Source organism: Hyperoodon ampullatus (genome assembly GCF_949752795.1).
Source record: "Hyperoodon ampullatus genome assembly, chromosome: 3".
In the NCBI taxonomy this organism is placed as follows: domain Eukaryota; kingdom Metazoa; phylum Chordata; class Mammalia; order Artiodactyla; family Ziphiidae; genus Hyperoodon; species Hyperoodon ampullatus.
This window is the reverse complement of record NC_136916.1, coordinates 105555338-105572952: the sequence shown is the minus strand read 5'-3', so window position 1 is coordinate 105572952 and position 17615 is coordinate 105555338. Positions and strand designations below refer to the sequence as shown.

Sequence of the window (17615 nt, the reverse complement as noted above, 5' to 3'; positions counted from 1 at the left end):
ATGGTAAAGTTGTGGCCTCAGCTCCATTAGCTCTGGTTATCTTCTTTGATTTTAAGGCCTATCAGTCTTTACCAGCGGTAGCAGCCACTGCTTGGTAAAACTTTGCCACGAAGTCTGGCTCACTGACCTCCAGCTGCCTGACAAATTCATTGCGCTCCTGCTCAGCCCAACCTCGAAACCACTGATCCCAAAGACGTAGCTGGCACTCAAAGATACAAGGTGGTCGGTTTGCTCCAGACACGCTAAGTTGCTCCAGACTTTCCAGCAGTGGCTGCAATTTTCCCGGTACTGCCTTAGCTACCAGGTCCTGTAGGAACCGTTCACGCTGAGGACCTGACCAGCTGGCAAACCAGTGAAGAATACACTTCATCTCCTGGGAAGTGATGTAAGACATTGGGGGAGGGGAAGAGTTAGAAATATTGTCTGGTACCGAGGGTAAGGGAGAAGGGAAGGATAGCGGCATCGAAGAGGAAGATGATCCCAGTGGCATCCTGAAACATAAGAGCACTGTTATATACTCTCTGGATAGAGCAACCAAAATACAGCTTCCCAACAACACAGAATCTTATCACACTCAATCAATGTCTACAAAGAAAATTACTTTTCACCAATTTGGTTTACAGAAAAACAACAGGGTCCTTTATTTAGGTTATCATCCAACTTAGACAAGGTACTCAAGAATAACCTCATTTCGTTATTTGCCAACCTTCCTCTCTCGTTTTCAAACCTATTACCCTTCCCAACCACTGCCTCCCTCCATCATTCTTATAAACAATCCAAAAATAACCAAAGTATTCCTTGTTCATTCTTTGCCACCTAATTCTATGTTCCAGATTCAGTAAAGAAAAAAAACTAACGATTAATACTGGTCCAACACGTCTTCCCTAAAATGAAAAAAAGGTACACATTTTAAAATTTACCAAGCAGCTGGTCAGGGCCTAGATGCTAATCATTCCAGAGCTATCAACAGAAGGAAAAAAAAGAAAGGGAAAACATCATATATGACGAAAGAGCCTTCTCCGCAATGTGCATGTAGCCTCTGAAATATGCCAAGAACTTCATAACTCCATTATTTTCTTTTATTTCCTGTAAAGCACCAGGAAAAATTAAAGAGCAGAGTTAGTGAAGGTGCCTTGTCCAAAATAAGATAACAAAGTAAGAAAAACAGAAGAAGCCAAGTGTTTATTCAGTACTGAAATAAACAGTCTAGTTGGTTTGTTGGCTCAGGGATCTAACAACTGTTATACTGTTGTAGCTGTGTGACAATTCATGTCTGAACAATTTTCCTTCATGTTTAATGTAATCCCTATTGATGACTTGCCATTGATTCGCATCACTAATGCAACTGGAAGGTCAGCCAACTTGAATAGTTTTCAAATCCCACAGTTTGAATCTCTAACAAGGAAAACAAACTACTTGTTTACGACCTATTTTACTGTTTGTGTTTCTTCTGCTCTAAGTTGGAGTATTTGTGGTGACAAAGAAAGGAACCCCGAAGCAATTAACATCAGTTCAGTACCAAAACGGTCCAGCCGAGGTTGCCTTTTCACAGTGGCCCTACAAGAAGCAATTCCTCCTAAAGGAATTTTATTCCCTTACTCGGGGAAAGGGCTAACTTTTCCCGACTCTTGCGACATGGCTTCCACGGCAAGCTCAAGTTCAATTATCACGAATTAATTCACAGGCTGGGTCGAAAGACACGATGCTGCCACTTGCCACTTTGGAGGCCACGGAGCCTGGCATTCCGTGGTCCCAAAGAGCAACGTAGCCTTAGATGGGAGTGGCGGAGATTCGGAGGATGGGAGGCGGCAGCTGTTCCCGTAGGGGAGCGGGAGGCTTGCCCTACTAAGGGTAGCCCGTAAACACCGAGTCTGACCCGGCCCAGGGAGGTACTTCTACCCCGCTTACCTCCCCTTTCCTCTCACAGGGCACCCGGAGACCGTCACAAGAGGGTTTAGACTCCCACTATCACCGCCGCTTCCAGGTTTCCTAAAAACCCTAAGGAGGGCCAGCCGGGAAGCCCACGCACTTCCGGTCCCGGACCAGCCCCAAACACCCAAGCGCCACAGCGTCTCAGCCTTAGGTCCGGAGATAGCCGAATAATTCCGATTATGGTTATGCCAGAGTCGAGAGCTTCCGAACAGATTCGATTCAAAGCCTCGGTAAGACGAAGAGAACCGAGCTCTGAAAGCAGGATGAGGTAGGGGGAGCGACTAGGAGGATGGAAAGAACCAATTGGTGCCGATGTGGAGACGGAAACACCCGAGCATTTCCGGAGGAACCCGGGGAGTTCTGAGTGGTAATCGAGGGGTTGACTATGGAAGTGGGCGGGGCCAACTCGGTACGTTCGAAGGGCGTTGGCGGAAATTACCGAAGATGCCCGAAGCCGTCGGGACGGACCCGAGTACCTCACGCAAGATGGCGGAGCTGGAGGAGGTGACTCTGGACGGGAAGCCTCTTCAGGCGCTGCGGGTGACCGACCTGAAGGCCGCACTGGAGCAGCGAGGCCTAGCCAAGAGCGGGCAGAAGAGTGCCCTGGTCAAGCGGCTCAAAGGGGTGAGGAGACGGCGTTGCCGGGGTGTCGGAGGGGAGCTGACCCGGTAGAGCCGAGTCTCTGCCGCGGCGCAGGCGCAGTGTCCGAGCTCGGCGCGAGCTCGCTCAGGCCGCCAGCGCCAGCCTCCGATCCGCGCGCACGGTGGTTGGGGAGGCTCGCGCTGGAGTGGAAATAGCGCTGGTTCCCGCCTTAACGGTAGCGGCGCGATCCCAAAATGGGAGGGTGCGCGCTACTCTCCCGGAGTGTCTTAAGCTCCTTCCTCCTCCCCCACCCCCTCCTTGTTTGTGTCTGTGGTTTCGGCGCATGCGCTGCAGAAGGAGTTAAATCCCACTACAACCACCGGCGTTGCTGGCCTGAGGGGGGCGAGATGGGCTAGGTCGGAGTTAGGTGTATAGTTGGACAGAGGGGATGAGGGGTTGATATCGGTATCGCAAAGAATAGAATTGGGGTAGGGCAAAAATGTCTGCTTGATTAGATTAGGAGGTGAGATGAAGAGAAACCTTGATCTGAAGGGACTTGGTTAGTTAGGGAGGGGTGTATAATTTATAGGGCGTCCAGAAGCAATTCTGGTGGATAAGAGTTTGGTGAATATTGATGAGAGAGGTGAGGCGGGCTGGTGTATGTTGGGGTTTTGAATCGGTTTGAGTAGATTAGGGTGGGATTGTCGAGAGGTAGATGGATGGATTGGTGTGTATAGGTTTGGTGTAAGCCGAGGGAAGGTGAGGATTTCTTGGTTTTAATTAGGGTTAGTTAGGATACGTGAAGAGTAGTACAGATTCGGGCTGGGTTGGCTCAAGGGTTAAGTTGGCAAACCGTTGCTTACACTGAAGCTGACAGTTCCGTGTGTGGAGGGATTGGATCAGAACACAGTTTATAGAGTCTGTGGTCATTTTGTTCTGTAGCCTCCTCTGAAATTTTTATAAATTTGGTAAATCTAGGTGCCACTCTTTTGGAAACGATACAAGTTCACTCAAGTAGATCTAGTCCTGGGTAACTGACCAAGGAATTCGGTCAGGCCAAAACCATGTTGGTTTCATGTATTTGAACCTGGTTTGAATATTTGAAGTGAAGGGCCAGATTTAGAAGGGACACTAGTCAGAAGTGCAGAAGATAATAGGGATTGTAGTACTGGTTCTGTCACTGTCACTGATTTTATTGCATAGCCAGATTTTCCCAATATGCCTGCATTTTACATCTGTACATTTGGGAGCAGTAACCATGGCTACCTTTAAGGGTCTTCTTTAGACAAATGAGGACAGAATTAGTAAAGGGCTTTTAGGGCCCTGGAAAAGGAGTACAGTTTAAGTGTGTACGGTTAGTCATTGCCTTTGATGAAGAGATTGGGGGAGGGTTTTTTTGGTTTTTTTCCTCCTGGTTTCTGACTTTTGCCCTTCTCTATACCAGGCTCTAATGCTAGAAAATTTACAGAAACACTCAACACCCCATGCTGCATTCCAGCCAAATTCCCAGGTAAGAAAGAAGGTTAACTAGAAGGGGTGGGGGGGTGCTCTTTGGATGCACGGAGACATGGAAGGACATGATGTTGTATATTTGATGCTTGATTTCTCATCAATATTTTCCTCAGTTCCCTGGGTTGAAAATGTTTTCATACTAGGATTTTGAATTCTAATAAAGAATTCACGAATCAGAAGAGCTGTTAGTTAATTTCTGATTCTTGAAATGGTGTGTGCAGAAAGATGTGGCTCTAGTTGATTAAGTGGAGTACAAGGATCTGAAGGCATTTGTTTGACATCAATTTGGAAAAAGTAGTTGATGTCTTTGAATGTAGATATGAGTAGACAATCAACAGGGCAGTATAGGAAAATACTTGCTGATCAAGAAGAATTCTTGTGTTGACATAGATTTTCCAAGAATTCAGTCCTTTGGAAATCATCCACCATTACTAGTTTTAATATTAACTATGCAGTTACTCCTAAACGTCATTAATTGCTGTTACTTTGAGCAAGAAACTTAACCTTTGGAGGCCTTGGCTTCCTCAGTTTCCCTGTGTGTAAGATGAGAAAGGGTTGGACTAGATCCATAGTTTTATAACTACTCTGTTGGGATCTTGTGGAGCTGCTTTTGGAGGCTTCCTAGAGAAAATTTCTTCCCAAATGAGCAGGGGTTCACATTCCCCTCTTAAACTAGATTAGATCTACTTCTGTCTGCTTTGAATATTGAGTTTCTGCATAAGATTTCTTTGGAAGAAATCATTCCCAGTTAAAAAAAAGTCGTAGGCTGTGTGGTCTCCTAAGATTCTTTTCAGCTTTTAACATCCCCTCGTTATATTGTGTCATGCACTTAAAGGAAAAATCCAGGTCTTTGTTAGTGCAGTGGTGTGCAGCTCCAGTACTAGATGAAGTCCCAAGATACAGTGGAAAAACAAGAGAGCTTTCCTACTCCCTTGTTATTAGCTCATGAAGCTTAAAGTGTAATCTAACTAGCTTACAGAGGTTTAGTTAAGTATTTTAACAAGCATAAGAAACTGCGTGAGTTAATCACTTTACCATTCTACTCCTTTTGCTGATTACATTTGCAACTTTGAAGTTTTGCTTTTATTAACATAGGTTTTTTGCAACAAATACATACGTTCTCTAATACTTGCAACCCACGCTTCATCAGTGTCCACTGACTACCAAGAGACTCATCTCTATTTTAAGGAAAAAAAAAACATTTACTACGCTTAGGAAAGATGACTAATGACATAGAAAGTATTTATTCAGATTTTTTCCTTTTTCTGGAGTTCTAATAGGACTTGCTAAGCAAGAAGCTTCTCGGGAAGAGGACTTGTGAAGAGAAAGCTGAAGGGCAGAAGAGTGACATGGGAGTCTGTGTTGCAGAAAAAAATGGGAAAAGGGATTAAGCTCCTGGATTTTAAAAATTGTTACCAAAGATTTCTTCTCACCCAAAGAAAATGGAGTTAGAACTCAGTCTAAATGCTGAATCCCTTTTCTTAGTCTCTTGCTTTCAGGCTTTTAAGTCTGGTAGTTGAATTTTGGAGATGTTTAACAAAATGTTTCCTGGATAGGTGGAGGTTGATCTTTTGTGTGAACAAAAGATGAATTGGTATGAACCAGTGTTTTTTTTGTTTTTTTTTTTTTGCTGTACGCGGGCCTCTCACTGTTGTGGCCTCTCCCATTGCGGAGCACAGGCTCCGGACGCGCAGGCTTAGCGGCCATGGCTCACGGGCCCAGCCGCTCCGCGACATGTGGGATCTTCCCGGACCGGGGCACGAACCCGTGTCCCCTGCATCGGCAGGCAGACTCTCAACCACTGCGCCACCAGGGAAGCCCTGAACTAGTCTTTTTTTCCCTTCAGTTTTTGATATTATTAAAAGGAAAATTTAGATTATCTTTATATAATTTAGATTATCTAAAAATTTAGACTAAAAGGCATAATTTTATAGGAATTTTTATTTTTTAAATTATTTGTGTATCACTCTTTGGCTGGGAACTGAATATTTAAAATAAAATATTATGTGTGCAGTTCCTCTTTGCCATCTTTTGTGAATCGTAGGGCTATATATTTTGGTCCTCAACTTAGGAGTAGCTTAGAAAAGCGCCCTCCAACATTTTCTGTATCTTTCTTGGGTCCAAATATAAGGGGCATTCCTTTGCTCCATGGAATTTTGTACCTTGCCTTTTCCTGGTTTGTTTTCCTAGACTGTCTTTTTCCATGTCTTCTACACAGATTGGCGAGGAAATGAGCCAGAACAGTTTCATAAAGCAGTATCTGGAAAAGCAGCAGGAGCTGCTTAGGCAGCGTCTGGAACGTGAAGCTCGAGAAGCTGCAGAACTTGAAGGTAAGCCCAGACTGTCACTTCTTACAAGGAGTTCTTCCTGCTTATTCCTTTCACTGAGTAGATGGGCCTGTTTCACTAGGCAGTTTCAGGAATATAAGTCAGGCTGAGACTGCCAGTTATTTGCTTTGGTAGTTTATGGAGCCAAGTGAGTTACTATTTACCTTTTGTCAGGGAAGAAGACACTTAATTTGACTGTCTTGACTAGAAGAGGATTCCTGCCAACAGGAAGAGTTATAAGTAAATTAAGCTACCCTTTAGATGAACTAGAGCCTTATCTTAGGGAGTTTTTCTCTATGTACAGTGCTCTTTTTAGTATATACTCTGTGTCCGTGACTTTGCCTGACCTCCTTCACTCCTCTACATATTCCCACATGCTGAGCCCTTCACTCCCTCCCTGCCCCGACCCAATCTGTACTTTGCAGAAGCTTCAGCTGAGTCGGAGGACGAGATGATCCATCCCGAGGGAGTGGCTTCCCTGCTGCCTCCTGACTTTCAGAGCAGCCTGGAGAGACCAGAGCTGGAGCTCAGCAGACATTCACCCAGTACGTATCTCCCTCCCCACTGCGCTGTTTTGTCAATCCTGCGTAGTTGGTGGGGGGAGGTAGTTACACCTCCTTTCATGCTAAGCCTCCATTAAAGTCCCAGGGCAATTCTGTGACAGTGTTATTTGACATCTGTTTTTCATGGAAATTATGTCCTTTTCGAAGTCTGCGTTCACCTCTATGTTGTGTTGACCTCTCAGAGTATTTTATGAGGCAGTCTGATTTTTCTTCTCATCTGTATACCTCTCTAACTTCCTCTGCCTCTGAATTTAGCAGCAGTCACAACTCTTTTTCATCTCTTCACCAATTGTATATATTGTGTGTTACACATCCAGTCATCCCCCCAAATGGACATCTGCAGTTTATTAATTCATTCAACAAGTTTTTACAAGTAAAAACTTGCCTGTTGTATGCCAGGCATGTGCTAGGCACCAGGGATATAGTAGAGGAAAAGACAAGTCTCTGTCATAATGAAACATACAGTCTAGTGAGGAGATGGACATTAAACAAATTATTACATAATTAACTGGAGTTATGCTGTGTACTGTGAGAGGCAGTGCAGAGTATTATTTGAGCATATTACAGGGAGCTCAAACCCAGTGTGTGGAATTGGTTCAGGTAAAATTAATTTTTTCATATTTAAAAAAATATTAAGCACCCACTTTTGCATAGTATCTCAAGCAAAAGTCTGTAAATGCAGCCTTTGTCTTCTGGGAACTACCTGTCAAAACAGTATGCCTTTAGGGGAACATGCATATAAGACATGTGAATAGTAGATAGATAAAGTAAACCAGTGTGTGAATTAACAAGTATTTTGAATGATTATTAATGTTAGTGGTCATGGGGAAGGTGATCACTCCATATTTAATACTTCTAGAATGTATAGAAGTTGCTAGCTCTTCTGGTTAATATAGAACTCTTTCCGGAAAGCAAATTTTTAGGAGATATTTAATGATGGGAGAGAAATAATTTCTTTTAGAGATCTCTTTTCTCTTCAAAATAAAAACAGCAAACCACCAATTGATCCATTTTGCTCTTAGCACTCTTTTTTTCCCTGATTGTAAAGCCAGGTGGAAGGGGAAAACTCTTTTATAAATTAGTTGTCAGTGTTGCTTCTCAAATAAAAATAAGCCAAAAAATTATGTATAGAATTCCTGCTGTATACATGTCTCTGTGCTAGAGTATGTGGGGAGTCAGCACATTGTAAAATCTGTTAGGGAAAGGGAAGACAACTGCACATAAAACTAACAATGGAAGATGGTATGTTTTAAGTGACATACAAGTAGTATGGACACACATACCACTGGAATTCCAAAGAGTAAAAATTCTCTGAGGATTAGAGAGAGCCTCATGAAGGAGGTGTAGGATTTGAGTGAGCCTTAGAAATACGTAGGATTTGAGTTGGCACAGAGAAGACAAGAGGGTATTTTTAGGAAGGAACAAAGGCACAGAGGTAGGAAGGAAGGTGATATTTAATTTTAAAGGTAATGGGGGAACCACTGAAAATTCTTGATAGCAATATGATTTGATAAGGAACTCTTGAAAAAGAGAGAGCCTCTCTCTGTTCTAAATGTAACTTGAAGTGAAAATGAGGAATGTCCTGAAATAGATATAAGGTTTCAAAAGCAAAGATTTAGAGTGAGGAAGGTGGCCAGTAGTCTCTTAAGTGCTTTGTGTCTTCAGCAGGACAATGCCTATGGCTGTAATTGATGGAGGAGGGGAAAAAAAACAGGTGAAAAGAAAGAGGTGAAAAATAAGTAAGAAATGAATGTAGTAAATTGTAGAATACAACAAACAATTGCCGTGTGTCCTCTTCGGTGCACTCTACCCATAAACTTTCCTACCTCTGATCTTGGCTAGAATGTGAATTTCGTAACAGATGTGGCATAAAATTTGGTCAAGGTCCTAAATGGAGTGGTAGTTTGGAGTTCTAGCAGTGCTTGGTTGGATCGGTAGTAATGCCTGGAGCTTACCCAGAAATTAGATTTTTTTCAGGTGTACAGTGTCAGTCTGCCATAGGCTCATAAACTATTAGGCTTCCAGCTTATTTGTCAGCTTTGGATGTTTGGGGTTCCTTATTTAGTAAGATTTTGATTAAAGTAAGGTTCCTAGTTACATATTTTGGTAATCAATAGTGGCACCTGAGGATTTTTTAAATTAATTTATTTATTTTGGCTGCGTTGGGTCCTCGTTGCTGCGCGCAGGCTTTCTCTAGTTGCAGCGAGCGGGGGCTACTCTTTGTTGCAGTGCGCAGGCTTCTCATTGCAGTGGCTCCTCTTGTGGAACATGGGCTCTAGGCGTGTGGGCTTCAGTAGTTGTGGCTCGCGGGCTCTAGAGCACAGGCTCAGTAGTTGTGGCGCATGGGCTTAGTTGCTCTGAGGCATGTGGGATCTTCCCGGACCAGGGCTCGAACCCGTGTCCCCTGCATTGGCAGGTGGATTCTTAACTGCTGCGCCACCAGGGAAGCCCCTGGATATTATTTTTTTTAAGAATATGAATTCCTGGGCCCTGCCCCAAGAATCTCAAAGAATGTAAGTCCTGAGACCTTACATTTTTTAAAAGTCCCCTGGTAGTTCTGTTGATCAGCTCCGTTTATGAATGACTAAATGAAAGAATAGTTTTTCAGCATTATAGTTAATCAAGATCTTTGGCTTATTATATGCCAGCAACCTCGCGTTAATGTGCTGTAGTCACAGTCCCAAATAGGAAGGAAAGATTGGTTTATAAAATCCTGCCTGGCTCTCCTTCTTGACTTCTTATCTTTCCATCACTTTCTTCAGATTTTTCTAAGATGTTGGGAGTCAGTATTCACCCTCCATAGTCAGAAGTTGCCTCCTAGATCATGACTGGGTATACAACAGTCCTTATTATCTTCGGTTAATTTTTCCAAAAAGAGCCCACTCTAGGAAAATTAGGAGGAAAAATACAAAAGCATTAAAAAATGGATATTCAGAATACAGATTGATTAACAAAGGTATAGCCCTAGGGGATCTTAGCCAGCCTTTAGCTTACAGAGCATTTAGCCCTCATTCCTGTTCTTGTGTTAAATCTGGATGCTGAGATCATAAAGAAATGTTAGGTAAGTTACTTATACAGCTAACATGAGTCAGATTTAGGGTTGACATCATTGCCAGGTCTCCATTCTCTTAATTTCTGCTGCTTATTCATAACCAAGGATACCCTCTGGCCACAGGCTTTCCACTGATATCTGTAGCTACCTAACCTGGATCCTGCAAATCCTGCCCAGGGATTTGTTTTCCAGGATGAAGAAACTACCTTCCTCTATGACCCTTAAACATTCTTCAGTTTGGTTTTTTGTTTGTTTGTTTGTTTGTTTTTTGCCAAGCTGTGCGGCATCCGGGATCCTCTGATCAGGGATCGAACCTGTGCCCCCTACGTTGGGGGAGCGCAGAGTCTTAACCACTGGACCACCAGGGAAGGCCCCATTCTTCACTTTAATACATTCTGCACTGCCTTTGCTCTCCTGAAGGCTTCTGGCTTTGGAGTCTTAGAAATCTTACATTCACCCTGACTTGCTTTTTAACTCCTGAAACACATTTATTAACCTGTTACCAGTATTTGTACCACTCTTTGCTAAAGGTGCTCAGTTTCTGCACATATTATTAACATCTGGCTGAAGACACTCATGTGGCCATGTGCACATAATAGAAGATGGCACCTTTCCCAGAACCTTGTCTGCATCACATCAGCTCCTTACAAGGAGCTGGAAGAAATTCCTCATCTCTTTCTTATATTTTGTATTGCTTACTAGGCTCTTGTTTTCATGTCTGAGGTTCCCCTCCAGTTGTCATTTTCTTTGCAAAACAGTGATGTCCAGAACTTTCTGACCAGCCCTTCCCATTTTTCCCACATCTCTTTGATGACTTATTAGGCAAGTGCTTCTAGAGAAGGGATCATCTAGAATCCTGTCATTGCAGTTTTACAGTATCAAAATAACATTATGATCTAATAGAATAGCATACAGTTTATAATTGATGGAGATAAAGGCTGTTTGCTTGTGCATACCTAATTTTAAAATCACAGCTCCAGAACTCTTATTTGATCTGTTTAGCGCATTTGTCTCTGGTAAACTTTGTACATGCCTTTTTTCCCCCCTTAAAATCACATTTATTTATTCAGAGCATATACGTGCTTTGTTATTCACTGCAAAGCATCTTTGGTATATGTGCTTGTAACACTTGCTTTTAAGTTGAAAAACAACAAAGAGAATGTTTCTTATATAGAACTTGCAGTGGTAAAAGCAAGTACTTGGGTTGGCTAGGCCTGTGAATTTTAACTGTTCATAGTATTTGAGGCGTATCAGAGAATCTCTCCTGTAGGTTTTCCCTCCAGGGTATAGGATTTTATCGTTTTAAAACTGTTTGTTTTCTTATTACAAAAAGTAGTGTGTATTCATTAGAAAATTTTTGGAAAAACTGGAAAAAACAGGTTTTCGTTTGTTTGTTTTATTTGGCTGCGCTGTGCAGCTCGTGGGATCTTAGTTCCCCTACCAGGGATCGAACCCGGGCCCCAGCAGTGAAAGCACCGAGTCCTTACCAATAGACCACCAGGGAATTCCCTAATTTTTTAAAATTATTATTGGCGTATAGTTGATTTACAATGTTGCGTTAGTTTCAGGTGTACAGTAAAGTGAATCACTTATACATATATATCCACTATTTTTTAGATTCTTTTCCCATATAGGCCCTTTAAACAGGTTTTTTAATCATCAGAAGTCCCACAAACGAAAATAACCACAGTTGATATTTTGCTATATAATTTTCCAGTCTTTGCCTATTTATAAGCTTAAGATATCTACAATTTTCAAATCTTTACCTTCCCTCCAACCTGGTTAACTTTTTCTTCTTCTTTTTTTTTTTAAGTTATTTTATTTATTTTTGGCTGCGTTGGGTCTTTGTTGCTGCACGCAGGCTTTCTCTAGTTGTGGCGCACAGGCTTTCTCTAGTTGCGGCGAGCGGGGGCTACTCATCGTTGTGGTGCGTGTGCTCATTGTGGTGGCTTCTCTTGTTGCGGAGCACGGGCTCCAGGCAAATGGGCTCAGTAGTTGTGGTTCACAGGCTCTAGAGCGCAGGCTCAGTAGTTGTGGCGCACGGGCTTAGTTGCTCCGCGGCATGTGGGATCTTCCCCAACCAGGGCGCAAACCCGTGTCCCCTGCATTGGCAAGTGGATTCTTTTTTTTTTTTTTTGCAGTATGCGGGCCTCTCACTGTTGTGGCCTCTCCCATTGCGGAGCACAGGCTCCGGACGTGCAGGCTCAGCGGCCATGGCTCACGGGCCCAGCCGCTCCGCGGCATGTGGGATCTTCCCGGACCGGGGCACGAACCTGTGTCCCCTGCATCGGCAGGCGGACTCTCAACCACTGTGCCACCAGGGAAGCCCTGGCAGGTGGATTCTTAACCACTGCACCACCAGGGAAGCCTCTTCTTTTTTTTCTTTTTTTTTTTAAATTCTTGAGCATCTGGATAGTGTTTTTTTTTTTAAGACATTATTTTTTTAGAGCAGTTTTAGGTTCACAGCAAAATCGTAAAGGTACAGAGATTTCTCATAAGCCCTCTGCCCCCACATATGCATAGCCTCTCTTAATATCAACATCCTGCACCAGAGTGGTACATTTTTTACAATGGGTGAACATACGCTGACTCATCATAATCACCCAAAGTCTATAGTTTACCTTAGGGTTCATTCTTGATGTTGTACATTCTGTGGGTTTGGACAAATGTATAATGACATGTACCCATCATTAGAATATCATACCAGGGTATTTTCACTGCCCTAAAACTCCTCTTTGCTCTGCCTGTTCATCTCTCCCTCCACCCTCTGCCTTTTTTTTTCTTTTTTGTTAAACTACAATAAGTCAGCTTCTTTCCCTTATTTTGATACATGCCAAGGAGATTTTCCTGAAATTCATGGAAAAGGTTTTCTTTTGGTTTTCCTCATTTTGTAATTTAACCTATTCCAGGTCATTCAATTATGAAATTATTGATTATTATAGGTACCACATTATTTATTAATATCTTACAGATTACTTTTTAAATCTTTGCTGAAGAATCTGACCTGTCACTGAATATCCTAACCCTAGTTCCTGTACATACACCTGTAATGCAAATCTTTATTCTCTAACCCAGATATGAAATGGTATATATTCAAAGACCCTGTTAATCAAGTGATCATGGAATAAAGTTTTATGAAATATGTGCAGTCTTCTAGTTCATTTTGTAAGTTTCTTTTCTTTTAGTTACAGAAGCAGAGACTAGTTTAGTTTAGATTGCTGGAATAAAGAAATAAGAGAGAAGACCTTGGATTAGAGCTCACACCATCTGCTTTATTTGCACTAGTTTAAATACTGTTAGGGTAGCACAGGTTTTTGTGGATCATTTAAACCTTTTGTACTGTATTGTACGTATCTGAAATATAATTATCTTTAGGCTGTTTTCTAAACTGGTTCACATCAATATTTGCATTGCTACTCTGTGTAACATTTTAATACTGGTAGGAAACGTAGAGGTCTTCCAGTCCATCCCCTCCATTATCTCAGTCAAGACACTGAGACCCAAATTATTTAAGTGATTTACCCACAGTTACCTTCCTTCATGGAATGTAAGAGAAAATTTTTTCCAGTTTTACATGGAGTTGTTATTTGGAATGACCAACCTGTGCCCCCTGCAGTGTAAGCATGGAGTCTTAACCACTGAACTGCCAGGGAAGTCCACAAGCTTTCTTTTAATAGTAGAGCTTATTTTTCTTTAAAATAATCTCACCTTGAGCTCCATATATAAAACATAATTGGGCTTCCCTGGTGGCGCAGTGGTTGAGAGTCCGCCTGCCGATGCAGGGGACACAGGTTCGTGCCCTGGACCAGGAGGATCCCACATGCCGCGGAGCGGCTGGGCCCGTGAGCCATGGCAGCTGAGCCTGCACGTCTGGAGCCTGTGCTCCACAACGGGAGCAGGCCACAGCAGTGAGAGGCCCGTGTAAAAAAAAAAAAAAAAAAAAAAAAAACAAAACATAATTGAGAGGGCCCATTTCTGAAGCCCTGAGCCCTGAAAATCTTTTCTCTTAAGTACTTATATCATGAGATTATTGTTTTACAACCTGGTATATTAATCATGATGTTTTGGTCAAAACTAGTGGTGGCAATAGGCAGTCCAAAAAAATGGACACTGAACACAGTGAAGTCTTGGGCTTTGATTCACTGACAAAACATTTTACAGAAATAAATGTACTTTGTGCTAGACAATTTGAAGCCCCTGGTAGTTATTTTACATTTATTTGAATTATTTATAATATGTGAATTGGCTTTGCGATATTAAAAACATTCCAGATGTGCATAGCAGGAATTATCAACATGACCCTGACCCTTAGGGCTTTATATAGTCTTTTCTTCCACATAGAAGTCAGAGAGATTAATACAGATATGTATTGAGCTGCTCATATGCTTTGATCGATTGAATTTTAGAAAGCAGTCTTGAATGAATGTTCATGTTACGAGTCTGACTTGGTTTTCTTTCATTTGATAGGAAAAAGCGCCTCTATTTCCGAAGAGAAAGGTGAATCTGATGATGAGAAACCAAGGAAAGGAGAAAGACGATCATCCAGAGTCAGACAGGTAACTCAGTTACCTCTGAAAGCATCCTTCACCTCTTTGGGTAATGCCTTGGATATCTCCTCCTCCTCTTTTTCCTCAAACTATTTCAGAGTTGGTATCTCTCTAGCTTTCTGTACAGTCATCTTCTTTCTCTTTGTAATCATTTTTCTTGTTTTTTGTTTTCTAATTTATATCTGCTCTGGCCTTTGGATTTCTTTTTTTGGCCATGCTGTGAGCATGTGGGCTCTTAGTTCCCTGACCAGGGATTGCACCCACACCCCCTGCATTTGGAAGTGTGGTGTCTTAACCCCTGGACTGCCAGGGAAGTCCCTGGCCTTCAAATTTCTAAACGAATATATAAAAAAAATAACTGTGAAAAGTTAGCAGGCTGGTCTGTATTCCTAAGGCAGCACATTATTAAAAAAGATATAATTCATTATTCAATTAAAACCTTAAAGCTGTATGATACAGTGTTAAGTGAACAGTATACAAAAGTATATGTATAGTGTAATTACAACTGTGGAAAAGAAACAATGGGAAAAAATTAAATATACCCCAAAGATGATCAAAATAATCACATTTATTGATAATAGGTCAGTCCCGCCCCACCCCCTTTCTAGATGTTCAGTTTATATATATATATATATATATATATATTTTTTTTTTTTTTTTTTTTTTTTTTTTTTTTTTCCCCTGGTACATGGGCCTCTCACTGCTGTGGCCTCTCCCGTTGCGGAGCACAGGCTCCAGACGTGCAGGCTCAACAGCCATGGCTCACGGGCCTAGCCGCTCCGCGGCATGTGGGATCTTCCCGGACCGGGGCACAAACCCGTGTCCCCTGCATCGGCAGGCAGACTCTCAACCACTGCGCCACCAGGGAAGCCCTATATTTTTAAAGCTTGAAGCTAACAAATGAAATACTAGCAGTTTCATTATTCCTTTTGGTCACTCTGTTTTAATTCCTGTAAGAGCCCATACTAGTCACGCGTGTCTCTTGTCACATTTGTTTTCTGTGTTGCTGAAAGCATATATCATCGAGTTTCTTCGTCATGTGTATGTCTTGTGAGATACTTTTTCTCTGTTGATAGTGAGCAAATATACTTGGAACAATTAAATATTTTTTCTTTCAGGCAAGAGCAGCTAAACTCTCTGAGTGCAGCCAGGCTGCTGAGGAGGAAGAGGATCAAGAAACACCTTCCAGAAATCTGAGGCTCAGAGCAGATCGAAATTTGAAAACTGAGGAGGAAGAAGAAGAGGACGAGGAAGAGGAAGAAGAGGAGGAAGACGAGGAAGACGATGATGAGGGACAAAAATCTAGGGATGCACCAGTCCTGAAACAGTTTAAGGAAGAAGAGGGGGAAGAGATGCCCAGTGTAAAAGTGGAGGAGGTAATGGATGAGAGACCGCAAACTATAAGATCCCAGGAACAGGAGGGGATAGAGAGAGGAGGGAGAGTTACAAGGTCCCAGGAAGAGGCCAGAAGAAGTCATCTGGCCAGACATCAGCAGGAGAAAGAGATGAAAACAGCTTCTCCCCTTGAGGAAGAAGGAAGAGAAATAAAACCTTCAAAAAGCTTGGAGGAAAAATCCAAGTCCCCTTCCCCTCCTCGATTGACTGAAGATCTGGAGAAGGCCCCTGTTGTGCTACAACCAGAGCAAACTGCCAGTGAGGAGGAGACTCCCCCACCTTTACTTACCAAGGAAGCATCTTCTCCACCACCTAATACACAACTCCAGAGTGAAGAAGAAATAGAACCCATGGAAGGCCCAGCTCCTCCTGTCCTCATTCAGTTGTCTCCTCCTAATACAGATGCTGAGGCCAGGGAGCTCTTACTGTCTCAGCATACTGTGCAGTTGGTGGGAGGTCTGTCTCCTTTATCAAGCCCTGCAGACACCAAAGTAGAATCTCCAGTAGAGAAAGTGCCAGAGGAGAGTGTCGTGCCTCTAGTTCAGAAAAGCACACAAGCTGAATCCTCAGCCCAGAAGGGTCTTGAAACTGAATCAGAAAAATCAGCTCAACCACTCCCTCTAAAAATCGAGGAATTCACACTGGCCAAAGGGATCACGGAGGAATCTTTGGAACAGAAGGAAGGCAGGAGGGCTTCTCATACCCTTGTCCCAAGCCACAGATTGAAACGGTCAGCTGACTCATCCTCTAGCCGATCCTCCTCATCTTCATCCTCCAGTTCTAGATCAAGATCTCGCTCTCCTGACAGCTCAGGCTCTCCGTCTCATTCACCTCCAAGATCCAAGCAGAGAGATGTATCTCAGGCAGGTACTCATTCCAACCCTCGTGGTAGACCCAAGATGGGCTCCAGGTCAACATCAGAATCCAGGTCCCGTTCCCGTTCCGTTCTCGTTCACGTTCAGCATCAAGCAACAGCAGAAAAGTAAGTGTGGGAGAATCCTGGGTGCATTAATGTTCTGTCTGTACTGCAGTGTTTTTCAACCCCTGGAGAACCTATCATGATTTCCAGCAGAAAAGCTTCCTTTAAGTCCCCAGTTCAGTGATTACTTTCTTCTCACTTCGGAGTCTCACTTTCAACTCATTGATTCCTAAGTTGGGTCCTTTTTCAATTTGATTCCCTTTGATTGCAAAGAAAGCTGAATCCATACCCATTTCCTCTGCTAGACTATAAACTTCTTAAGGGTATGGACATGCCTTTTTACGTGTGTATCCCAGTACCCAGCACCTAGTTGGAAGTTAATAAACAATTTGTTGAGTAATCTAGGAAGTCAGGGAGGTCACTAAGTCAAACAGGAATAAACCTAGGGAAAGATTTAAATAAAATCTTTGAATAAAAAGATCCAAAGTATTAAGTTGGAAAACTCAGTGATCTACTGAATATATGGCATATAAAATAATTTGCCTAATGTGTTTCATTTCTTTAGTCTCTGAGCCCTGGAGTCTCCAGGGACAGCAGCACCAGCTACACTGAAACCAAAGATCCCTCTTCTGGTCAGGGGGTTGCAACTCCTCCATTGCCACAGCTGCAGGTCCTTGAACCAAAGGAGAGGACTTCCACCTCAACCTCTATCCGAGTGAGGCGTATGAGCCAACCTGAGCCAGCTGAAAAGCATGTGACCCAGAGGTTACAGCCTGAGCGGGTAGG

General features: G+C 42.8%; 3 protein-coding genes across 3 annotated transcripts in view; 2 read left to right on the top strand and 1 right to left on the bottom strand.

Moving 5' to 3' along the window:
* Positions 1–61: 61 nt before the first annotated feature.
* On the bottom strand, positions 62–1934 carry LOC307050919 (uncharacterized protein C14orf119 homolog; the record flags this gene model as incomplete). Its single annotated transcript, XM_079701184.1, has 2 exons — positions 1909–1934; positions 62–491 (listed from the first exon to the last, which is right to left on the bottom strand). The coding sequence occupies exon 2, from the start codon at positions 488–490 to the stop codon at positions 62–64; it is 429 nt and encodes a 142-aa protein (XP_079557310.1). The 5' UTR covers position 491; positions 1909–1934.
* Positions 1935–2403: 469 nt separating this feature from the next.
* Positions 2404–17199, top strand: LOC307049608 (apoptotic chromatin condensation inducer in the nucleus-like; the record flags this gene model as incomplete). The annotated part of the gene is made up of 6 exons (XM_079699154.1): positions 2404–2556; positions 3959–4024; positions 6245–6356; positions 14436–14524; positions 15634–16366; positions 17186–17199. Exons 1-6 carry the CDS (start codon positions 2419–2421, stop codon positions 17197–17199), a joined length of 1152 nt encoding a protein of 383 aa, XP_079555280.1. The 5' UTR covers positions 2404–2418.
* A 354-nt stretch (positions 17200–17553) lies between these two features.
* The window catches only part of LOC307049607 (uncharacterized protein C14orf93), a gene marked incomplete at its 5' end in the record, with an annotated part of 6320 nt that continues 6258 nt past the window's right edge, over positions 17554–17615 (top strand). Inside the window, one exon of the mRNA XM_079699153.1 lies at positions 17554–17610. Within this exon, the coding sequence (XP_079555279.1) occupies positions 17554–17610 (57 nt within the window). The remainder of the gene's footprint in view (positions 17611–17615) is intronic.